This window comes from Humulus lupulus, chromosome 3 (genome assembly GCF_963169125.1).
Source record: "Humulus lupulus chromosome 3, drHumLupu1.1, whole genome shotgun sequence".
NCBI classification, from domain to species: Eukaryota; Viridiplantae; Streptophyta; class Magnoliopsida; order Rosales; family Cannabaceae; genus Humulus; species Humulus lupulus.
Window position 1 is genome coordinate 39,894,117 of NC_084795.1, and position 26,745 is coordinate 39,920,861.

Here is a 26,745-nt window from a genome sequence, read left to right on the forward strand (position 1 = left end):
TGCGTCAGCTGCACCACCTGTTACTATAGTAATGGTCGTATAGCAGCAGTCTGAGAAAGAGAACTGTTGGGAGTTGTTATATGAACGGTTCAGGAAGTAGCACCCTCCAGTTTTGAGGGTACCAAAGATCTACTCAAGGTAGAGTAGTGGATGAGTATGATTACATCCATCTCTGAATTTATGACGATGGTAGGCAACGAGCGAGTGTCTTGTGCCACGTTTATGTTTCTAGAGGATGCCTGGATCTGGTGGGAGGTAGTATCCCCAACTAGGAACATTAATACCTTGGATTGGGAAGAGTTTAGAACGCAGTTCAATGAAAAGTATTATAATGAGGCAGTTAGAGCTGCAAAAGCTAAAGAATTCAATAAACGACTGCAAGGGAATATGACAGTGACAGAGTATGCATTGAGGTTTGATAGATTAGCCAAGTTTGTTGTAGACTTGGTGCCCACCGATGGGACAAGGAAGGAAAGATTCCTTCAAGGGCTACGGTCTATGATAGCCCTGGATGTCAGAATTACAACAGTACCTGGAGTGACGACATACGCTCAGGTAGTAAAAAGAGCCCTTACTACAGAGGGCATTGAGAACAAGATCTGTCACGAGAGTGCAACCAGAAGGGATACCGGGAGAATGGGACCTCCCCTTTAAAGGATCTGGTAGGGGTAGAGGCCCTGGTGATAAGAAAAGGAAGACCCCATATACTATGTTGGCTTCCATCCCTGATAGGAGGCCACGGGGTGTACGAGTTGGCTGCCATAGCAGTAACGAGAACTGGAGAACATATCTAGAGTGCGCCAGATGTATAAGACGTCATCTGGGGGAGTTGGTAGTATCCAGGAGATGGGTTAGATCGCTGTCAGTGATAATAGACGACAAAGAGTTCTCAGTTGACCTAGTAGAGTTGGTTATGACTGACTTTGACATGATTTATGGGTATGGATTGGTTAAGAGAAGTATGGGGAAACCATAGATTCTATGAAAAGGATGGTAACCTTTGAGCCTGAGGGTGAGGACCCATTTGTATTTGTTGGCAATGTGCATGGACCCCGAGTACTTATGCTTTCAACATTGAGGACTAGAGACCTATTGCGAGAAAGTTACATAGGATTCCTGGCCAGCGTGGTGGATAACACTCAGGTTATGCCAGTTGGACCAGAAGAGACTAGGTTAGACTGTGAATTCCTAGGTGTGTTTTCAGAGGAATTACTAGGGTTGCCGCCACACAGAGAGATAGGATTTGTTATTGAACTGGCACCTGGGGCATAGCTAGTGTCTAGGGCACCTTACAGAATGGACCCAGCAGAGTTGAAAGAACTAAAGATACAATTATAGAAGTTGTTAGACTTGGGTTTTATTAGACCCAGTTTCTCACCATGGGGTGCACCAATTCTATTTGTGAAGAAGGAGGATGGTTCTCTAAGGATGTGCATAGACTACAGAGAACTGAGTAAGTTGACCATTGAGAATAGGTATTCTTTACCAATGATAGATGATATGTTTGATCAGTTACAGGGAATAGAGTTGTAGGTGGGCCAGTTGGCCAACATTACGCTATAGTCAACACTGTTGGAGAGAATAGAGGAAGGTCGGATATGTGTTCCAATGGATACTGTTATCAGACAGGAGATTCTGGATGAGTCTCACACTACCCCGTACTCTCTTCATCCCGGAACCACGAAGATGTATCAGGATATGAAGACCTTATATTGGGTGGTCAGGGATGAAGAGGGCCAAGTGTATGATGTGTCAGCAGATCAAGGCTAAACATCAGAGACTAGCAAGGCTACTACAGCCCTTGGATATCCCGGAGTGGAAATGATAAGACATCACAATGGATTTTGTGGTGGGATTGCCCAAGACGATGGGTCAACATGATTCGGTGTGGGTTATTATAGACAGATACACCAAATTAGCTCACTTTCTACTAGTGAAAATGACTTATATGTTTGACCAGTACGCGGATCTCTATGTGAGAGAAATAATACGTCTTCATGGAGCTCCGAGGTCGATCGTGTCAAATCAAGACCCCACATTTACTTCCAAGTTTTGGGGAAGTTTGCAAAAGGCAATGGGCACGTAACTGAAGTTTAGTACAACTTATCATCCTCAGAAAGATGGACAATCTGAGAGGACGATACATATATTAGAAGGCATGCTGCGAGCATGTGTGCTAGACCTTGAAGGGTCCTGGAGTAAGTATTTGCCTTTAATATAGTTTTCCTACAATAGCATCTATTAGTCGACCATTAAGATGGCTCTTTATAGGAAGTTGTATGGTAGGAAATGCATATCGCCCATTCATTGGGATAAGACAGGAGAAAGGAAATACTTGGGTCTCGAGGCAGTTCAGAGGACCAATCAGGATAATGATAAGATCAGAGCTTGGATGCTCGCTTCTCAAAGTAGATAGAAAAGTTTATACTGATATGAAATGTAGGAACGTGAAGATCCACGTGGGAGACTGTGTCTTCCTTAGAGTCTCACCATGGTAAGGGGTGAGGAGATTTGGGATGAAAGGCGAGCGAAGCCATAGAATTGTGAGACCATATGAGATCTTGGAGGGGATCGGTCAGGAGGCTTATAGATTGGCCTTACCTCCAGTGTTGTCGGTCGTGCACAATGTACTTTATGTCTTGAAACCTCATAATTATGTGGCAGACGCGACTCATGTATCGACTTACGAGGGTCTGAAGCTTCAGGAAGATCCCTCCTATGAGGAACAACCAGTCCAAACACTAGACAGGAAGGACAAGGTCTTGAGAAACAAAACCATACATTTAGTTAAGGTATTATAGAGGAACAGCAAGGTCGAGGACACGACCTGGGAGTGAGAATCCAACGGGCGGGATCAGTATCATGAGCTATTCAGGTAATGTTTCAGGGACAAAATTCCTGTAAGGAGGGGATAATTGTAACGCCCCAATTTCCCTAATATGGCTTAGTGCCTGGATCAGGGGGCCAAGAGGGAATAATTGAATTAATTATATGCTTAGAAATTACGAGCATGCTATTATGTGAATTATATGAATTATATTATGATATGATTTTGCTTGCATGTTTAAGTGTATTAAGTATGCATGTGGGCCCGTTTCTTATTAGAAGGGTATTTTCGTAATATTGACCCGTTGAGGGTATAATCGTAAATATGTGTAATATATAATTGCGAACACATTATTATGTGGATATCTTTGAGTTACCCAGCATGAGGCTATCCTAGGGAGCTAGTTAGTGGAAAAGTCACACAGGGTAAAATACTCGGCTCGGGGTGAGCTTAGGGGTATTTTGGTAATTTGGCAAATTATCGAGATATTTTGATTTTTAAAATTATGGTTAATTTTTTGTTATTGTCTTACTATTGTTTTTTAGTTGTTTCATTGCCACTGTATTTTTGTAAATATAAAACTTTAAAAACGTATTTTATGAAAACTTAAGGTAGTATTTTTGAAAAAAAAAAATAAGAACCGTAAAAAAGTAAATCAACACCAGAAAAGGTATCTTTTTGAAAAAATCTCATAAATTATTTTATAACATTTAAGCTCCTAAAAAATAAAATAAAATTACTAAAAATAATTATAATTGTTGTTTGAAATAGACAATTATAATTTTTATAGTCATTAATGACAATTAGTATATATATTTTTATTTCAAGCCCATATATATATATATACTAGGTGAGTCACAACATAAAATGAATTTGTTGACTTTATATTTAATGCAAAAATACCAACAATACCGATGCATTAGATCTTCTTATATATACTTCATTTTCTTTTATATTCAATATTCATTTGGTCAGCACCATTTCTTTATTTTTGGCCTTTAGAATATGACCATTTGTCCCATAAAATATCCATATTAAATTATACAAGGAAAATTATGTTCAAGTTATTACTAAGTTTAATAACTACCAGACTCCCAATTCCTCAAAAAAAAAAAAAGTACCAGTTTCCCAAAAAATTGAAACTAAAAATTAATTTAAGAACTTTTATTTTTTTATTATTATTATTGTTATTTGTACTAAACCTTGGATTCTAAGTAATTTTCAAATATACATATATTCCGGATTTTAGTTTATGCTTTGATAATTTTTTATATTTTATGATAAAAACTAACCTATTAATATTATATTATTATAGAATATTCTAGAATAACAATGTCTATTTTACTGATATTTGAATATTTTTTTACCGAATTTTTAGGAAATAAAAAAAACATATATATCTATAATTTGTTTTAGGTTTGACATTATATATTCCATAAAATAAAATAAAATTTTGAAAATCTAAATTGATATTCAATTTTTAAAATCGAGAATATTTAGAAATAAAAAAACAAATTATAATCTATATATTTGACTATATATATGGTATAGGGCTTTACATAATTAAAAAAGAAAAAGAAAAATAAATCAATCAATAATCAATATTGAAGATGAGGAAGAAGAGAGGACGAGAAGAAGAAGATGGTGTTGATGAAATTGGTGAGTGTAAGTTAGAAAGAAGTATATATAGTTATGGCAGTGGATGGTGGCGCGGTAAGTTACTGGGAGAAGGAGGCTTCGGGTCTGTTTTTGTAGCCATTCTCCCGGTTGAAACTGGTTGGACAGCACGATTCAGACACTGCCCTCTTCTTTTGGCCGTAAAATCTGCAAAGACTTGCTGTTCCGACGAGCTGTCGATGGAAAAGGTGGTCTATGACTCTCTGGGCTCCAGTCCTCACATCATCAAGTGCTACGCCCATGATTATACCCTCCCCGACGACGACGACGACGACGACGAACCCATTCTCAATGTCTTCCTTGAGTATGCCTTCGGCGGATCACTGAGTAGTTTGATCAAGAGAAGCACCATTGCTACTGTGTCTGCATCTGTGTCCGTGTCTGTAGGGATGCGTGAGTCGCAAGCAAGACCACACACTCGCTCCATTCTTCGAGGGCTTGAGTTCATCCATGGAAAGGGATATGTCCACTGCGACCTGAAGCCGGACAACATTTTACTGGTGCATTGTGATGATGATAATCCTTATGGAGTTGATGGTTTCATGGCCAAGATTGGTGATTTGGGTCTAGCCAAGAAGGCCAAGACTGGTGATAGTAATGGTCATAATAATAATAAGTCAATGCTTAGAGTGAGAGGCACTTCAATGTATCTGTCTCCAGAGTCGGTGTTGGAAAATATTCAAGAGCAAGCCTCTGATATTTGGTCTCTGGGCTGTGTGGTTCTTCAAATGTTGACTGGAAATCTGCCATGGGATGAGAGGCTGCAGAAAGAGGAGCTGTTGCTCAAGATTGGTACAGAAACGCCGCCTCTGCCACAATACCTTACGCCCACTGCTAGAGATTTCTTAGACAAGTGCTTTACCAGGAACCCCAATGAGAGACCCTCTGCTCAGATGCTCTTGTCTCATCCCTTTGCTATGTATGGAGTCTGCAGTGAAACCCCAAGACCTTGAGTAGTTTGCTGGTGCTCGCCACTTCATGATTATTCCTCTTGCTCTTGCTCTTGCTATTGCTCTTGGTGAATGAAGAAGAAGAAGAATATCAAGTGGTTTCTGCTGCCACTTATGCATATATCCCCAAACACAACAGACAAAGATATAGCATACCTACACTTTATTTGATTATATTAATTCTTCATTCATTCAGAACTTTTACATGTAATTAATTTTATTCAGATCGATAATTTATGTTTATATTTGCCAATTCATTATATATAAAATAATTCCATCTATATTTATATACATATATGTGTGTTTGTGTGCTTATTCTTTACTGCTCTGCTCATGCGCGTAATGTTTTATGTTTAATTAATTACCATGCAGTCTTACTCTTAATCTATATCTCTTTTATATCTATCTATATCAACTTAATGAATAAGATACTTTCTGCATATATAGGCATATGTAATTATTATAATTTATTATTTGATGAATCTTAATTAGAACACCCCTGATGAGAAGTCATATATATATATGCAGAAAAAACATGCCTTAATTCTCAAATATTTTTAACCTTCGGTTGGTCATCAACTATATTATTATTATTAGTAGTAGTATGGATTTTTAACCTTCATGACATTAAACCATTAATTTGGACAGAATCTATTAGTATGGATTTAAAAGTAATAGAAACCGCACCTGATTTATAAATTCATTTTAAAATTGTAAATATGATAAGGAAAAGTGAATTAATAAATATCAAAATTTAGCCAATAATATAATATAACGGAAATATAATTTGGTATAAAAATGCATCTAATGAGAGTTCAAATTCTCATAGCATCACTTCAGTCTAGGTCTTAAGAATAAGGATGAGGATGTGAATTTTACCATGTGAGGCCTTGCATTGCCGTTATTTTTATTTTTTATCAAGAAAAGGAAAATTTTATTGATCAAACAGACAAGTACAACAACAGGCCAGAGCTAAAGCTCCCCCTCAATTACAAGCTAACAATAAACTGAATCATGAGATTAGCTCTGGAAGACAAATTCTTGGATCTAAGTTTAAGACCAAGAATTCTAGCTATTAAAGAGGTTTTAATCATATTAACAACAGAACAAAATGTGAAGCAGCTGCTGTCAAAATAACACCTATTTCGGGTATACCAGATGTGATAAATAGAAGCAGCAAGAGCAGCTACAATGATCCAGTCCCTAAAGCTTTTCCTGTCTGCAAACAGCCAATTACACCAGTTAATAAATTTGAGGGCCAACAGAGACCACACAACCACTCAAAAACAAACTGAACCACTCTCTTAGAAAAGACACACTCAAAGAAACATGGGAATGACTTTCATCTTCAACCTCACAGATCGGGCACACCAGAGAAGGAAGAGACATGTGACAGTGGTGCAAGACTTTCCCTGAACTGTAACTGAGTCCAGTAGAGAAATAGACAATGATTTGCTTATCTTGATCAGTTTTTTCCAATACCAACTTGAATCTTGGTGCAAACTATAATCCCAAATATGAGTCCCCTTCAAGTAAATACAATTAACCCACTTAACCCATAGAAAGTCCTGTTTAGAGGAGATTGCCCAGATGAATTTAGCAAGCAGTACTCTATTCCAAAGAGGCCCCTCCTTGAAACCTAAACCACCATGACTTTTTGGGCAACAAACTTGCTCCCAAGAGGTAAGATGAAACTTGCTCCTGGTACCTTTTCCTCCCCATAAAAACATTCTACAGAGGTGGTCAATCTCTTTAATGATACACTGAGGTAAGAGAAATATACTCATCCAGTAGTTCCTAATGCCCAACAGAACAGTTTGAATCAGCTGGACACGCCCTGCATAGGAGAGATTCCTACTGGCCCAAACAAATAATCTCTGTCTAATTTTCTTAAGGATTAAATCACAATCCATTGCTTTCCATTTTGTTGATCTCAAAGGCATACAAAGATAGATCAAAGGAAACTCCCCTTCGGCCAGCTGAGTAAGCTTCAGCAGAACACTTTTATCTGAAACCGAAACACCACCAAAATAAATTCTAGACTTATTTTCATTGATAAGCAGCCCTGAAGCAGAGGAGAAATCATCTAATGTTTGTTGAATAATCTGAATAGAGCTGATATTAGCTTTGCAAACAATAAGAAGGTCATCAGCAAAACAAAGACTAATTATATTCAAGCTTTTGCATAAAGGATGAAACTTGAAACCTTTTTCCTTAGCAGCTTGAAAAAGAGATCGGGTAAGGTGCTCCATAACTATTGCAAACAGCAAAGGTGAAATGGGGTCACCTTGACGAAGACCTTTACCACCTTGAAAACTACCTTGAAGCCGACCATTCATCATTAGACAGTAAGAGGAACCTCTCATACAGATCATGACTCATCTGATAAAACGACCAGGAAATCTTAAGGCTTTCAGCAAGTTCTCCAAGAAATTCCAATCTATGGAATCATAGGCTTTGCTCAAATCAATCTTCATCAGACATCGGGGTGAACTATGTTTCCTTTTGTAACCCTTAATGAGATCTTGAAGAATAAGAACATTATGAGCAAGAGACCTGTCCTTAATAAAAGCTTGGTTCTGGTTGATCAAATTAGGAAGAATATCAATCAGCCTGTGACAGAGCATTTTTGAGATGCATTTGTAGATGGTGGTACAGCAGGCAATCGGTCTATACTCAGCTGCAGTAGTCGGCTAATCAACCTCAGGAATGAGGGTAAGGATAGTATTATTCAGAGATTTAGGGATATGACCAGTATCAAAGAATTCTAGTATTGCCTTAGACACCTCCTTCCCTATGTCTTTCCATAAGCTTTTAAAGAACCCAGCCCTAAAACCATCAGGGCCAGGACTCTTAATGGAGCTAATACTGAATAAAGCTTCCTTAACTTCATGGCTTGAAAACGGTTTAATTAACTTCAGCTGGTCTTCAAAGCTCAAACTCGGACCCAGCTCAGTTATGGCAAGGCCAATACATCCAGTAGCTTTATTGGGACAACCCAGAACAACTTTAAAATGATCAACGAAATGACTAACCACCTTTGGATAGTTATCCTCAACTCGGCCATCTGCTATTACATATGAATCTATTTTGTTGGCTTTCTTCCTTTGTTTCATATAAGCATGAAAATAGGAGGAATTTTCATCACCAAATTGGAGCCATTCAATCTTACTTTTTTGTCTAAGAAAACTACCATAAATTTTCTCTTGTCTTTTAAACCTCAAAAAGGAGGTTCTTTCAGCTGAGCAAAGACTTTGATTCTGAGGGTCATTGAAAATATTAATTTTAGTCTTTTGATAATCAGCTTTACTGTCCTCATACTTCCTGGCCACATCTCCAATAATCCTCCAATTAAACTTCTTCAACTCATGCTTAAGTCGAAGGAGTTTCCAAGAAATCTGATACAAACCACGCCCCTCAGTTCTCAAAGCCTTGTTCCAGTTTGTCAAAACAATACCCCTGAACTGAGGATGGGTAGTCCACATGTTATAGAATCGGAATGGAGAGATACCCTCATTAAGAATTCCTGTTTGTTTCAATTCTATTGGAGTAATAATTTTTTACGAGATGATAAAGATGTTTAATATCTCATATTTGAATCTAATATCTTATAGTTTATTTGAGTACTAGTACTTGTTTAAATATACATACATAATAATTTCTATTAAGAATATAATTATATTACAATTCTCCTATAGGGGCTTCACTTTAAACCCTACCGGTGGGGCTCTTAGTGTTCTCGACACGTAAACAATTTTCGGCGCAATTTTTTTTATGATTGTGTATATTGTAGTTATTTAGAGCATCGACGCGATTTTTAGAAAATTCTGAATAGTTTACAGTACCGAAAACTATGTTCAAACATGTTACCCGCGTGACTAATTTTTTTTATGCGCGTGGAAAACAAAATATTTGAACCTAGTTTTCGGTACTATAAACTATTCATAATTTTCTGAAAATTTGCGGAATGCTCCAAATAACTACAATATAGACGGTCATAAAAAAAAATTCGTGCAAAAAACTATTCACAAGTCAAGAACAGTGAAGAGTCTCGCCGATAGGGCTTAAAGTGAAGCCTCTATAGGAGAATTCCCCTATAATTATAATGATTTTGAATGATTCTTTTATGAATGAATTTAACTCAAACCATCCATTGTAAATCAAATAATAAATACAACAAGGATGGCACAAAAAATAGTGGGGATGATAGTGGTAAATGAAACTACTATTTACACATGTAAGACCATTTCCAATGGATGTGTATAGTTAGTGTCAAATTTGACTCAAAATATGTGTCAATGATATATATTTGACTCACTTTTTACATTTGTACTCCAATGCACAAGTTGAAAACTAGCTAAAAAAATCAATATAATTATTAATGTTTTGATGAAAATATACAAAAATAAATAATTTTTTTATTAAAAGATAATTTAAAAATTAAAAAAATTAATAATTTGTCTTAATGATTGGCAAAGAAGTAATTAAAAAAAATGTGATATTTATTGTGGGCTAAATTTGGCATATATTTTAGACTGTCATTGGAGTTCAATTTTATGAAGATATGCTAAAAAATGACTATACACCACTTTTATAGCACTCCATTGGAGATGCTTATTAGAATTATATGTATATTATTTAGTTTTCACCCTTGTAAAACATTAGCTTGATAGGATCTTTTTGTTAGCCTTTCTTCAGTTATATCTGTTATAGATAGTTAGGCTAGTTAACTAATTTCTGTTTTGCTTATCTTGTTCAGCTATTTATATAGCCTATGTTTTCTCTTTTGTAATTACTTCTCTTTCGATCAATACAGATTTTTTCATTCCTTTTCTTTTCACACTATGGTATCAGAGACCGAAGGTTAAGCCTTCCCTTCGATCCCTCATCTTCTTCGGTGACCTCTCCGGCAATCCTCCCTATTGACCGTGCTCCCTTCTCCGGCAAACAGTGTTGTTCTCGATCAAGCTCTGACGTTTTTCTCTTGGAGTGTTCTATTCTCTATTCCTTCGAATCCTCTAAATTCAAAAATGTCTACTACTGGTCAATCCACATCTTCGCCAGATAATCGTGATACATCAGCCATTGATGAATCCCCAATTCCTCCGACATCAACTCAACATATTCCAATATCTTCTAACACAAGAACCCACCTTAAGGATCCATCAGATCTATATTATCTCCATCACTCCGACAATGCCGGAAACATTCTTGTTTCACAAGTTCTTATAGGTCATGATAATTACGCTTCTTGGAGCAGGGCAATGAAGTTGTCTATTTCAGTCAAGAACAAAATTGGATTTCTTGATGGTTCGATTTCAAGGCCGTCACTTACGGATACTTCTTTATACAATGCTTGGTGTCACAACAACAACATTGTAATCTCTTGGATTCTGAACTCGGTTTCAAAGGAAATCTCAGCAAGCATCTTATACGATGACTCTGCAGCATAAATTTGGAAGGATCTTCAAGTTAGATTTCAAAGAAGCAATGGACCACACATCTTCAACCTTCGAAAGGAATTGATGAACCTTAAACAAGAAACTCAAACCGTGAGTATCTACTATACAAAGCTTCGTACCATTTGGGAAGAGCTCTCTAACTACAGACCAAATTGTACCTGCAATAACTGTACCTGTGGAGGAGTTAATAAGTTACACGAACATTATCATATGGAGTACATTTTCTAATGGGACTCAAGGATTCTTACTTCCAAGTCCGAGGGAACATCTTGCTCATGGATCCCTTACCTGATCTCAGCAGGACTTTTCATTTGATTACCCAAGAGGAGAATCAGAGAAGTAATATTACAGCAGACCCTACCTCTTCCATGGCCTTTGCTCTTCAAAGTAATAGATCCTCCACTCAAAGATCTGATTCAACAGCATCAAAATCATACCCTCAAAGAAGAAATAGACCCTTTTGTACCCATTGTAATACACTTGGACACACCATTGAAAAATGTTCAAGTTGCACGGGTATCCTCCTGGTTACAAGCAAAGATCGTCCAAAGAAGCTCAGTAAATCAGTTCAATGCCTCTGAGGATGTCAACAATAATGCAAGACCTGAGCAAGCACAAATCAATCCCAAAGACGCACCAGCAAACCAATTCAACACTACAACATTCTTGCCTCAACTTACAGCCACTCAATATCAACAATTACTCAACATTTTTGCTACGCAAGCACCTGGTATGACTTCTACAGAACCAAGATCTTCTATAGGTAATCTAGAAATTGTATTATCTACCAATTCATTCATACCTGTGATTGATTCTTGGATTGTAGACATAGGAGCTACAAGACATATTTGTTCTAATGTAAATGCTTTTCAATTCCTAAATCCTATATGTCCTACTAAACTAATACTGCCTAACAGTGATTCTTTGCTTGTTCATCACAGTGGATCTATTGCTATTAATCAAGATTTAGTTCTCACTGAAGTGCTTTATGTTCCTTCTTTTAAATACAACATTATATCAGTTAGTTGCTTGACCATTCAAGGTTCTATTTCCCTTAGCTTCAATTCTAATTCTTTCTATATACAGGAGATGCCCACCAAGAGGATGATTGGCACGGGTAAAGCCAGCAATGGATTATACATTCTGGACAAATCTTTTTCCACATCCAATTCATATTCTCCTTGTCATGTATTTTCTATTTCTGCATAAATTTGGCATTCTAGGCTAGGCCATCTTTCTAATAAAAGATTGGGTTTACTTAGATCTGTTTTGCATTGTAATGTTTCTGAATTGCACAAAAAATTTCCTTGCTTTATCTATCCAAAGGCAAAACTTAAGAAATTTCCATTTTCTAGTAATAATCGTTTTTCTGATCACCCTTTTGATCTTGTGCACTGTGATATATGGGGACCTCACCACATATCTTCCCATACCAATCATAGATATTTTTTTACTCTTGTTGATGACTGCTCTAGATTTACTTGGCTATACTTTTTAATACAAAAATCTGATGCTCTACTTATTGTACCACAATTTCTTTCTCTTATCAAAACTCAGTTTAACTGTGTTCTTAAGAAATTTTGATCTGATAATGCCCCTGAGCTTGCTTTCACAGATCTTTTCACTCAAAAGGGAATTTTACATCAATTTACTTCCGTCGAAACACCTAAACAAAATGCAGTGGTTGAACGAAAGCATCAACATTTGTTTAATGTTGCTCGGTCTCTCTATTTTCAAGTTAACATTCCCATCAAGTTTTGGTCAGACTGTGTATCCATAGCAACTTATATCATTAACCGTATCCCCATGCCTAATCTAAAAAAAAAACACCTTACGAGATTCTCTATAACATACCTCCTGATTATGACCACTTTAGATCTTTTGGATGTTTGGCTTTTGCATCTACACTAACTGCACATCGCACCAAGTTCGATTCTCGGGCTAGGACTTGTGTTCTTATGGGATACGCCCATGGTATAAAAGGATATAAACTTTATGATTTAAATACCAAAACTTTCTTTATTTCTAGAAATGTTATTTTTCATGAACATATCTTTCCTTTTCAAAAACTTAATTCCTTAAATTCTCTTACTGATCCTTTCTCTAATATAGTATTACCTTCTACTGAAGTCACTACTACTCCTATTATTGATTATTATCATGATGAAACTAGTCCTATTTCTACTGACAATTTTATGCAGGATATTGACTCACCAAATCCTTCCACAACTAACTCATCTCCTAATGTTTCTCCTTCTGTCAATGATTCTTCACTTGATGCTACTGCTGAAACCTCAACCCCATCTCAGCCTCTACTAAGGCATTCAAGCAGGCCCTCAAGACCACCTGCATACCTACGTGACTTTGAATGTCACTCATATACTCATACTAACTCTTCTCTTCTCTATCCTATCCATAATTACATGTCCTTTTCTAAGTTATCACTTGCTCATAAAACTTTTATTTGTGCAGTTTCTTCCCAAAATGAAGCTCAGACATATAAACAGGCCATTGCACATGAGCCTTGGATCAAGGCTATGAATGACGAACTACAGGCACTACAAAACAATAATACATGGACCATTATGCCTCTTCCACCTAATTAACATGCAATTGGTTGTCGATGGGTCTACAAGCTTAAACTTCACAATGATGGCTCCATTGAACGATATAAAGCAAGACTAGTCGCACAAGGATACTCACAACAAGAAGGCATGGACTATTTCGACACTTTCTCGCATGTTGCCAAGATGGTGACACTAAAGTTTCTCCTTGCCATCTCTACTGTAAAACAGTGGCATACTCTTCAAATTGATATTAACAACGACTTCCTTAATGGTGATTTAAATGAAGAAGTCTATATGTCCCTTCCCAGAGGCCTTACTGTTTCTCACTTTCCTTGTGCAGGTCCACCTCTAGTTTGCAAACTCAACAAGTCAATCTATGGCCTCAAACAATCCTCTCGCCAATGGTACACAAAACTATCAGATGCTCTACTCTCCGCTGGCTTTAAACAATCACAAGCAGATTACACTCTCTTCACACGGGGACAAGATCAACACTTCATTGCTCTACTTGTCTATGTAGACGACATCATCGTAGCCGGACCAAATCTTAAGATACTCCATCAACTTCAGGACTCACTTCATGCTCATTTCAAACTTAAGGCTCTCGGTACACTCAAGTACTTCCTTGGTTTCGAAATTGCTCGCTCCAAACATGGTTTGTTCCTCTCACAAAGACAGTACACCATCACTCTACTTGAAGAGACACGGTATCTAGGCAGCAAACCTGCTAAAACGCCTATGGATCCTAAACTAAAGCTCGACAAAGTACAAGGCGAACCTTTAGCAGATCCCTCTCAGTATCGACGACTCATTGGACGTTTGCTATACTTGACGCTTTCTAGACCAGATATCACCTATTTGGTTCATACATTAAGCCAAATCATGTATGCTCCTCGTACCACTCATCTACAAGCAGTCCACCACTTGTTACGATTTCTGAAAGGCAGCCCTGGACAAGGCTTACTCTATTCTCCTACTTCTTCTCCTCACCTCCGAGCATTCTCCGACTCAGACTGGGCTTCTTGCTCTCTTACAAGGTGTTCAACTACAGGTTTTTGCGTGTTTTTAGGAGATTTTTTGGTGTCTTGGCGCACCAAGAAGCAACCTACAATCTCCAAAAGTTCTGCTGAAGTAGAATATCGTGCTCTAGCTGCCACCGCAAGTGAACTCACGTGGTTGTAGTACCTCTTAGCTGACCTCCACATTCATTCATCCACACCTTCCTTTATTTATTGTGATAATCTTTTAGCTATCCACATAACCAATAATCCTACATTCCATGAGAGAACCAAGCATAGTGAGCTTGACTGCCACTTTATTCGGGACAAGATCAAGGCTGGTTCTATACGCCTCATTCTTGTTCGTAGTTCCCTCCAACTGGCAGACGCTTTTACTAAGGCTCTCTCCGTTACCTCTCTCAATTCCCACATCAGCAAGATGACCGTTCATGACATACACTGTCCATCTTGAGGGGGGGTATTAGAATTATATGTGTATTATTTAGTTTTCACCCTTGTAACACATTAGCTTGATAGGATCTTTTTGTTAGCCTTTCTTCAATTATATCTGTTATAGATAGTTAGGCTAGTTAACTAATTTCTTTTTTGCTTATCTTGTTCGGCTATTTATATAGCCTATGTTTTCTCTTTTGTAATTACTTCTCTTTCGATCAATACAGATTTTTTCACACCTTTTCTTTTCGCATTAATGCTCACCCTCTATGCAGTGAGAGATATGAGAGGTATGATAGAACTTTAGAATTTAATTGCTAGTTTTGTAAAATAAATAAAAAAAAACTCTAATAATTCTCCATATTACAATAATTGAAAAACACAGCATTGATGCAGTAATGTTTCAAAACTTTTTAACTCTACCATAACAGAGGTAAATAGAAGGAAAATGGCTAGTTTCACTTACTCTTTTCCAAACACACTTTCTATCCCCATTATCCTAATTGTCATACATCATTCAACTCATTAACTACTGAGTTTGGTAAGTCGATTCAATTGAATGACTATTACATATTTACATAAATAGGTGATACAATGATTATTTTATCTTAAAAAATTAATAATAAATACTGGAATGATTAAGGAAAATAACATATTTTATAATCATAATCAAAATAACATTATAATCCAAAAGGTAATAATAAGAATATTATATAATTTTATTTAAGAAAAAAATAATATATGATTAATATTAAACAAAATATTATACTAAGATAATGAAAACAACAATTCAAAAAGATAAACGTATATAAACTTGTGAGATATTATACATCTTTTTGACTAACTTTAAGAAGAAAAAGAAAAAAGATATTATATATAATTAGTTATATGTTTAATATTAATTGGAACCAATGCAAGTTTGTTTAGTTATATTTAGAAAATTTATTGATTATTTTTATTATGTTTTTATGATTGTTATATATATTTTTTTTTTTAAAAACAATATTATATATAAAATAATGACACAAATATATTAAAAGAAAAATTAAACCAAAAATTTGTCTGGCTTTTTTAAAAAAATAAATAAAAAATAATATTATAATTTTTTAGAACACAAACTATCATATCCAAGGTACAAAACATTCATGACATTATTTATTCAAACATTAATGATTGGAGAACAAACTTGTTTATTTTTTTATAAAAGAGAAATGGTATTCTACTTTCTTATATAGTTACACAATCATATTTTTTTATACACACGACACTAATATGTAATTTATTTATAATATTTTTTGTTATTTTATATGAATATATATATATATATATTTATATAAGTTAGATTATACAATAAAAAAAGTAACATGTTATTTTTAAATATAAAAAATTAGAATTATGTATTAAATATTATTATAATGATGATATTTTATTATATTTGAATTTTTATTAATATAATTATTAAATATCTAGTTTTGTATTAAATATTATTGTAATAATGATATTTTATAATATTTAAATTTATATCAATATAATTACTAAATATTTCTTCTATAAAAATTAGGATTATATATAATATATTAAGAAATTAACATTTGAATTTATATTAATATAATTATTAAATATTTAGTTTTATATTATATATCATTATAATAATAATATTTTATAACATTTGAATTTATATTAATATAATGATTAAATATTATTATTATAATAATAATATTTTATAATATTTGAATTTATATTAATGTAATTAATAAATATTTATTTTTAATTAATTTTAAAAGTATATTCAGTTAAATATTTGGAATATTCCGTTAAAGTTAATAAAAACTATTAAAAATAAGAAGAATACACATGTTTATATTGAAATTGAAGAGATATGTTTGATATTATATTCTATAAAAAAACATTATTAATAATTTCTTAAAATCTAAATTGATATTAATTTTTTTTAAATCAGAAATTATAATCATAACACAATTAGAATATCACTATACATTTAAACAAATACATTTAAATGCATTACTTAAATAAATATCCCTTAAAAATATGGTTGTTTACACATGGTTTCAACTAAATTCATAAGAATAAGGATTTCCAACCATATACGCATTGTTGATCCAACGTGCTTTCAAGCTTACATTATGCTTTGAGCTCAACATAATACTAACATTGCCTCTTCATTTGTCAATCCATCGATACCATCCATCAACTGTTGGCTGTCGTCGACCCTCTTCGTCCTCGCAGCTTCCTCCTTGAAGCGCTTGATGTAAGTTTTGAGGGTCTCGAAAGGTCCCTACTTTATGTTGGTCAAAGCGTTGACCTCAAAGCTCACCTTCCGAGCAGCTACGAATTGTGTTCGGAATGAAGATGACAGCTGGTGCCACGAATGAATGGATCTCGGGTTGTGCTTCTTGAACCATTCATCTACTGTTCCTGTCAAGGTTAACAGGAGCACATGACACTTGGCATCTTCGAAGACGCAATGCACTGACATCAACCTATTGAACTTCGAAAGGTTGTCGGTGGGATCTGTGTTTCCATCATAAGATGTGATTGCATGCATCTTAAAGCCCCGTGGTAATGAGGCTTCCACAATGTGATGAGTGCATGGCTTCCCCTCCGAGTCTGAGTCATGGCCTTGTCGTCGGGCCATTATGAGCATTATCCTCTTTAAGCTCTCTAACTATGCGCGGAGGGGGTCGAGGTATAGGTTGGAACTTTGTGTCGGGTTATCTCTCTTACAAGCATTGAGATTGTCCCAGAGGTCTAGTTGGTCCTTTCTCTCGGGTTCGCGCCCGGGATCCTTTACCCCTTCGAGCATTCAGGTCGTCTGATAGGTCAATTTGACCTCGGAATGTACCATTACCCTTGAGGTATGCTACTTCTGTTACCCCGTCGGACTCAATATTTTCATTGTTAACCGAGATGATGATTATGCATTCTCGGTTAACGGGGATGTTTTGCTTGTTTTTTCATTGGCCATTGTTCCTATGGTGATGGCGAGGTGCTGGTGGGACACCACCTCCAGGCCTCGCGTGATCCGTACTAGCGCGACTAGGTGGAATGCTCTGGGCTCCATAGGCGCTGATGGCCTGGCGGTGTTCTTGGGCACCTAGGCCTTTATCCCTACTGATTGGCCTCAGGGCCTAGTTGTCTACAGGGGTCTGACGAGCCTTCTTTTGTTTGGGAGTAGGGTTGTCGTCGAACTTACCTTTGCCACGACCTTGTGGCACAGGTGGGGCTCCAACTACAGCTGGGTGTAGGGGGCACACCAGCTTGCAAAACTTGCACCACATCGGCCGGGTGCTCAGGAGGCACACTAGCTAGGTCAATATGTGGCACTCCAGCTAGGTGCATAAGTGGCACACCAACTAGCTGCCTAGCTGGTATTTCTCCATGGGGGTCCACTCACAGCCCTTGGGCTACCATAGTAGCCTTCATGGCATTAACCATCTCCTATAGGGCAGCGATATTACCCTCTTGGGTGTCAATTTTCTACTGTTGAGTAGCCACCTGGTCGTGAAGCGCCACCACTTCTAGCGTCTCCTCCTCATCCATGGGCTGAGGATATTCCTCCTCATAATACTCATCGTCGCCTTCATCATCTACGACATCATATTTGGCATTTTTGTCGTAGACTTTCACCATCTCAGGGAGGTCCTGCGGTGGTGGATGACTGATTTCTCCTCCCTCAACTCTGGTGGGAGGAGCTACATCGTCTGATGCATTTCTCCGAGTGGTCACCATGACTATGTTCTTCAAGCTCTCAATGAAAACACCAAAATGTTGACTGCCTTTTTTTCTATCAATCTAATACGAGAGTGTAAAGAAAATAATGGAAAAGAACACAAGGATTTTACGTAGTTCAGGCTATAAAAGAGCCCTAGTCCATGAGTCTGGTATTTAGTGAGCTTGAAGCTTGATTGAGAAAGCTTCAATGGTGATTCTCTGGCAGCGTATTTATTGCACTGAGTTACAAAGTTTCTCTCTCTAAAATCTAGACCATTTACAAGGAGATACCCCAACCTTATTTATAGAGGTTGTGGTTATTAATACCAATCATATATTATTAATACGAATTCCCCTATTATCGGGGTATTAATGCTGAATTAATACAAAAAGGGCTGCACTAAATAGAGACTACAACCCAGGCGGATTGCACGGGGCCCATTGCAGAAAGCTGTTTACCAGCTTTATGGGGAACATGCCTTTGATGGTGTCAAAGTGTGGTTGCATGTTTCTCCATCTCAGACAGCGTAGTGGGAAATACTGATTGTCGAGTTTACGACTCGACACCACTACTCGAGGTTTCCCAAAAGGTTGTCAAAAGATCTTCTGGTGGCTCGTATTCACAGTGACTGACATGTGGCAGCTCTTTTAGATCCCAAGGACAAAATCTTAGACCTAGAGGACAGCTGATTGAAGAAGGCGTGAGGACTTCTAAAATGGATCTCGGGACGTGACCTCACCTGGAGACATCCATACCTTGAGCACCGACCTCAGAGGATGGCCTCCCTTGGACCGCGTCTAGCCGGTTCGCGGGTACCTAAAGGAGTTCACACTTTTAACATCCCAATTTCTGTAATATGGCTTAGTGCCCGGATTAGGGGGCCGGGACGCAATAATTGAATTAATTATATACTTAGGTATTATGAGCATGTTATTATGTGAATTATGTGAATTATATTATGATATGATTATGCTTACATGTTTAAGTGTATTAAGTATGCATGTGGGCCCGTTTCTTATTAGAAGGGCATTTTCATAATTTTGACCCGTTGAGGGTATAATTGTAAATATGTGTGATATATGATTGCAACCACATTATTATGTGGATATATTTTAGTTACCCAGAACGAGGCGATCCTAGGGAGCTAGTTAGTAGAAAAGTCACAACAGGGTAAAATACTCGGCTCGGGGTGAGCTTAGGGGTATTTTGGTAATTTGGAAAATTACTGGGAATTATAGATTAACGGGAATCAATTGATGAACATTGGTTTGATAGATTATTTGGGATTGTATGAGATAATTTGAGGTATGATAGTGAAAATATGATGTGCAAGTATACACAATCGATTCAAGTAATATAAATAGTAAATAAGAATCATTCCCATGGAGACTATCAATCAAGTACCAATAACCAATTCTATCTTTCTATTTGGTTGTCGATAATAGAGTGATTTTTTAAACTAAGACTTAAAATTGAAATAAACTTTGCAATAATTAAGATTGATTCAATAATTAAAGCCTAGGGTATTAACTTCATCAACTTTTCATTCTATTAATTTTACTAATCAGTTTTAAATCTCTTCCTCCTATTCTAATAGCAGATTAACAAAAATTGATTCCTATTCTTTTTCAAGATATAAGATCTCAACATATATGCAGGTTTTCTACATCTCTGTGATAAACTTAAACACAAAGCAGACATTAAAAATGGTAACCTAATTGCTACACAAGTCATACATGTACTCTCGTTCAATATGTAACATATGTCTATATAAAGATAACATATTCAATTCTCATCTTTCGAATTTTGAATCAAAATCATAAATCAAGCAAATATTGATCAGGTATTTACTAGCACTAGGCAAACAACATATAGATTAGAATGAAGAAGAACAATCAATTAAACATCATAATAAAATTAAATCGAAATTCAAGTGACTACATTAACCCCTAGATAGAGGATTTGGTTCATATATGGCATGACTACAATCATAAAATAATTATCCATACTCATACAATCCAAAAGCTTGAAGAAGAAAATAAAAATATGAAATTGCAGAAAAAAATGTCTTAGAATAAGAATTGCTCTCTAAATTTGTAATAAAAAAATCTGACCCAATTCTCTTTTTAAAACCTAAAGTCTGAATTTATATAAAAAAAAAATGAATTCCTCTATGTTGGCAAAGGCTGGCTGTGACTTGGCCTTTCTTAAGTCGCAGCCCGTATTTTTTTTAAGGTCCTTCAGCATTCGTCAAGATCTTCAGGCGCCGCGGTCCTCTTCACCCAGGTCGCGGCCCATGTCTCCATGCACCTCCTTGATACGCCTATGTTTCTTCTAGCGCTGCGACTCTCTTCACCAAGTCGCGACCCTAATTCCTTTCAGCAGGTTATGCAGCCTCTGACTTTGCTAGAGTTGCGGCCCTTAAGCCCATGGCGCGACTCTAATTCTATTTTATTTTTTCAGAATTTGACCATTTGAAATCCTTCCTTCATCAACATCATCTAAAAATTCTTGTGACTCATCCTTAACACCAATTTGACTCGAACAACCACCAAAAGCTCCATTTTCCACCATTTCTTCTTCTTTTCTCGTTTAACTCATGATTCATAGCACCGACCAACAACAAAGACAAACACAAGCGTAATCTTGCACAAAACAAACAAAACGACTCAAGATTACCACAAAAACACATCCTAAAACGACACAAAAATGGAGTTATCAAACTCTCTAACGAACAAAGGACTCAACTCACAAAAACAACACTAAACAAGACACTACACAACTTTTAATGTGAACCTACATGAACCACATTTTTAGTGCCTCCAAATCATGAACATAAATCGCATAATTCTTAGAAAACTACTAAACATTAATCTTAACCCATATTTTCAGTCAACTACTACTCTAAAACACTTTAACCTGTAAACATCTAAGACAACTTAATCATGCTCAACATATAACATAGCGAATTCATCAATACATATCGAATTTCAACCAAGCATATCGCTAACCAATTATGTACTCCATATGCTTACTTATTTGCCATTCTTTACTAATATACACCAAAACATGCTTAGGAATCAATAGGAATTTATAAGCTTGTAATTAAATGGCTTAGGTAAAGGTAGGTAAGAAAGACTTTTTAAGCTCAAAGTTACCACAAGCACATGACCTTTCTCTTCCACCCAATTAATAAACCCCCCAATAATTTTTCCTTTTTTTTTCCTAGAGAGATATATGTGTTACCCAATAAATCAGCATTGGTGACGTGGCAAATAATCTCTGGACACGTGGTTGACACCTGGAAGCGTCTGCTAGAGCATCGACCAGAAGACACAGTAGAGGCAGGGTAAGCCCTCTTACCCGCGACCAGTCTGGTCGATGGTTCCGTGTACAAGGCAACTTTTATGGGAAAATCTTTATGAATCCCGAATTTATCTCATACAATCTTTTGGATATCCGACTATTCAGGGAAGAATATCTGTAACAATCTCTTGTAACCCTCCTTGAGCCTATAAATAGCAAGAGATAGCTCAAAGGAAGGGACCTTTTCTTCGCTTTTTAATCAGTCAAAACTATAGTAATTTTCCAAGTAAACTTGTATTGTTCTTCAGAGGTTAGTGAAACTCATTGAACCCAGGTTCTTTGATCACCCTTCTGATTCTTATATCAATATCAGTCTAAGTGGACGTAGGTCATTACCAGATCTTGGGGCCGAACCACTATAAATTGCTGTGTTTTCTTTACTTTTGTCATTACGTTCTTTTCTATACACTCGTTCATATCAATCACGTTTCGACTCTGTGTCAGTTGGCCAAATCGTGGGTCAACATTCTGGTGCTTTCATTGAGAGATTGACTTATTGCTGTTAAGAAAACCAATGGTGAAAGCAGGAAAGAAAACTGGGCAGGCGGCCGCCGCTGCGCCATCTAACCCGCCACCTCCTCCTCCCCCTGCAAGCATGGCGGAGGATGAGCCTCAACTGGACTTTGAAGAGGAGGAGATGGACGATGCAACGCTGAAGAGTACTCTGGGCGCGTTGCAAGAAGAACTGGCTAATCTAAGGGCCAGTCAGGAGACCGCCGCTGAAGTTATGGCGCGGCAGCAGCAGGAGATAGAAAGGCAGCGCGCGGAATTGAGCAAAAGACAGGCGGAGGTGGATCGCCGCCAGAGCGAAGCTATGGCAGCCTTGGAGGCAGCCTTGCTGTTGGCAAGAAATCAAGCTGCACCTGCTTCACAGCCTGACCAACCGGTGAATGTGCCACCCCAGAGGGGTCCTAATCCGAGCCCACCGATTCAGCCTTCAAGTCCGCAAAGGCCCGAGCAGCCTCAGATGCCTCATGATGATGTCCCACAGGACCCTGAGGCGCAGCCACCATCCCAAGCTGCTCGGGGTAATCCCCCGCAACAGAGCCAGAATAGGGCCGAGCATCAGCCTCGCAGCCCTAGACGCCATGGGGATGATGGGCCGAACCTACCAAACAGAGGTCAGTACCCTCCTGGCAACAGGAGAGACTCAGAGTTAGGCTCTGCGGTCCGGGGCCCCCCACGGCACGCTGATGCACGAGGACACCACGACCAGCGCAGACCACCCTCTAATGCTCGGGATGGTTCAGCCAGGAACGGGCCTCGAGGGAACAGCCGATCTCACCATAGCCAGTCAAGATTCAGAGATGGCCATGGATACAATGAAGCTGACTCAGGCAAGGGAAATGTCGGCGGGAGGAATGGAGAAAGAGGTAAAAGCAGGAGCCAAGTACCTCAAGACGACCAGCCAAATAGACGGGATGCTGGGGGGCAGCCCAGACAAAATAATGTCTTCAACCGGCTCGGTGGTAGCGAGCAGCGAAGAAGAGAGGAGGACCTGAGAGATGTGCTCAATGATCATCGCGAGAAGCACGGCGAGAACATCCCCCCAGCAACAGAGGCCACCGCAATTCCTACCGCAGTGCAAGCCCAGATAGACGCACTCAATCAGGCTGTGCAGCAGCTGGTCGGAGGTAGGACTTCTTACATCGACCACGATAGGAGGAAAGGCACTCCTTTCGTCCAAAGAATAGTTAATGCTGAAACTCCCAGCAAGTTCAAGATGCCTACGCTCCCAAAATTTGATGGATATGGGGATCCAGTCTCACATGTGAATAAGTTTGAGATTCAGATGGACATTCAGAAAGTGTCCGAAGACGCTCGGTGCAGGATCTTCCCTGCAACACTTTCTGAAGCGGCCCAGGAGTGGTTCTTTAAGTTTCCGCCTGCAAGCATAGTTTCCTGGGAAATGTTCGTAAGGGAGTTCTACGGACAGTTTTATGCGGGTCGTGTGCACCCAACCGAAGCAAACCAGCTAGTCGAGATTCGTCAGCAGGACGGAGAGTCAGTGAAGGATTACGTCCAACGTTTTATGCGAGCAGCAGCTAGAGCGAAAACAGTAGGAGACGAAGGTAAGATGATGGCCATTGCCGCAGGGGTAAAACGTTGCTCTCCCCTCTGGAAAAGTCTCCGAAAGGAAGGAGTTAAAACAACCCAGGAATTCTTGGACCGAGCTGATCGTTACATCAAGCTCGAAGAGGCCATTGCTGATGATGGAAAACCCTCGAACAAGGGTAAGAAAGCCACCGAACCCGCCAAAGCCACCAATAGTTCTAAACCTAACGGTAACGGTAAAGGTAACGGAAATGGCAACAGTAATGGCAAGAATGGTGGGAAACGGTCGTATAACGAGCCTCCCACCTCCGACAACAAACGAGCCAAGGGTAATCGTTATGAACCTAGGTTCACTAACTACACTGCCCTCGTTGAGTCTCGGGGAGAGGTTTACCAGGCCACAAGCTCTAGTGTGCCTTACAAGAAACCTGGACCCATTCGAAAGGACATTTCGAAAAGAGACACTACCAAGTTCTGTCGTTACCATAACGACTACGGACATGACACTAACGAATGCAACCAGTTAAAAGACGAAATCGAGTTCCTTATTAGACAAGGACACTTGAGAAGGTACGTACGGGCCTCGGGAAGTTCCCAACGAGAAGCTCCAGGTGGCAACGAGCAGGCGTCCACACGCCAACGCTCGCCACCATTACAGCCTGCCCCCGTGGCCGGAACACTCTTAACCATCTATGGAGGTCCGCACCTCGCGGGAAATAGCGGAAAGGCCTGAGAACGATATGCTCGGACTCTGCGCCACGACCAGGACATCGAGATGATGACTGTGGAGGACTGTGCACCAAAAAAGGCTCGGTCAGAGGAGGATGAGATTACCTTCTCTGAAGGTGATGCCCAACACGTCCGGTTCCCACATTCCGATCCGCTGGTCATGGACATCCAGATGGCCAATATGATGGTAAAGAGAGTACTGGTCGATACAGGAAGTTCAGTGAACATCCTGTATAAGTCAACACTGGAACGCATGAAGCTGTCCGTAAAAGACTTAGAGCCCTGCAATCAAACAATATATGGCTTCTCTGGAGAAGGACTCGCCCCGGCCAGGATGATCAAGCTTCCAGTAACGATGGGTACATCGCCCGCAACAAGGACATTACTCGCCACCTTTGTAGTGGTCGATTGTCCTTCGGCGTACAACGCCGTTATCAGAAGACCCATACTGGTCGGTCTACGGGCCGTCATCTCTATGTGGCACCTAGCCATGAAATTCCCAACAGACGCGGGGGTAGGACGCGTCTTAGGAAATCAAAGGGAAGCCAGGGAGTGCTACAACGCCTCAATCACAAAGGCGAAAAGTGGAACGCCAAGGAGCACTACCTCAGACCAGTTGCAGATGGCAGTAGATACGCAAGCCCAATCAGGTGGTGAAGCCAAAAAATAGGGTGTTGCCCAAAGTGAGGATATAGATTTGGATCCTCGCTTTGGGGATTTTGAAGAAAATGTTGGACCCATCGAGGACCTGGAGGAGGTCCAACTCGACAATAAAGACCCGACCAGAGTCGTGAAGGTTGGGAAAAATTTAGAGTCTACCACGAAGCATGCGCTGGTGGAATTCTTGCGTAGGAACCAGGAAGTTTTCGCCTGGTCACATAAAGACATGGTGGGGATAGATCCTACGGTAATCAGCCATGTCTTGAACATAGACAAAACTTTCCCACCCGTGCAACAAAAGAGAAGGCTGCTCGTTAAAGATAGATCAAGAGCCTTGAAGGAAGAAGTCGAAAGACTTAAGGAGAATGGATTCATCAGGGTAGCGTTTTATCCCTCGTGGGTCTCGAATCCGGTACTGGTCCCCAAGCCTAACGGCAAGTGGCGTACCTGTGTGGATTTTACGGACCTCAATAAAGCCTGCCCAAAAGACTGCTTCCCACTCCCAAGGATCGACCAGCTGGTCGATGCAACTGCAGGACACGAGATCCTCTCATTCATGGATGCATATTCAGGCTACAACCAGATTAGCATGCATCCCCCTGACGAGGATCACACCAGCTTTCGGACCGATACGGGCTTATACTGTTACAAAGTCATGCCCTTCGGACTGAAAAACGCAGGTGCGACTTACCAACAGCTAGTCAACCACATGTTTAAAGAGCTGATCGGTGTAAACATGGAGGTATATGTGAATGACATGCTGGTAAAGTCTAAGAAGGCAGAAGGGCACGTGAGGGATCTACAAGAGTGCTTTAATGTGTTAAATAAGTACCAGATGAAGTTGAATCCCCTCAAATGTTCCTTTGGAGTTGGGTCAGGGAAGTTTTTAGGGTTTATAGTAAACTCAAGAGGAATCGAAGCCAACCCTGACAAGATAAAAGCCCTGATCGACATGAAGTCGCCAGAGAAAATCAAAGATGTACAAAGTTTGACCGGAAGGATCGCTGCCCTAAGTAGATTCATCTCCAAATCAACTAACAAATGTGTCCCTTTCTTCAATCTACTCAGGGGCAATAAGAAGTTTGAATGGACAGGAGACTGCGAGCAGGCATTCCAGGCCTTAAAAGCTCATTTGGTGCAACCTCCCATCTTGTCAAAGCCAATCGAAGGAGAAACTTTGTATATTTACCTGGCGATTACTGAAGTTGCTGCTAGTGCGGTACTAGTACGGGAAGAAGAAGGCATACAGAAAGCAGTCTACTATATCA

At 38.7% G+C, this 26,745-nt stretch overlaps 2 protein-coding genes across 2 annotated transcripts; both read left to right on the forward strand.

Annotated features, from left to right (window-relative positions):
• Positions 1–4,683: 4,683 nt before the first annotated feature.
• On the forward strand, positions 4,684–5,457 carry LOC133823976 (mitogen-activated protein kinase kinase kinase 20-like). Its single transcript, XM_062256837.1, has one exon. It carries the CDS (start codon positions 4,684–4,686, stop codon positions 5,455–5,457), a length of 774 nt encoding a protein of 257 aa, XP_062112821.1.
• An 8,173-nt stretch (positions 5,458–13,630) lies between these two features.
• LOC133823977 (uncharacterized mitochondrial protein AtMg00810-like) lies at positions 13,631–14,665 on the forward strand. The gene has a single exon (XM_062256838.1). The coding sequence runs from the start codon at positions 13,631–13,633 to the stop codon at positions 14,663–14,665; it is 1,035 nt and encodes a 344-aa protein (XP_062112822.1).
• Positions 14,666–26,745: the final 12,080 nt, after the last annotated feature.

Coding starts and splice junctions, on each gene's coding strand:
- LOC133823977 (XM_062256838.1), top strand. CDS start 13,631: ATGGACTATTTCGACACTTTCTCGCATGTTGCCAAGATGGTGACACTA.
- LOC133823976 (XM_062256837.1), top strand. CDS start 4,684: ATGGAAAAGGTGGTCTATGACTCTCTGGGCTCCAGTCCTCACATCATC.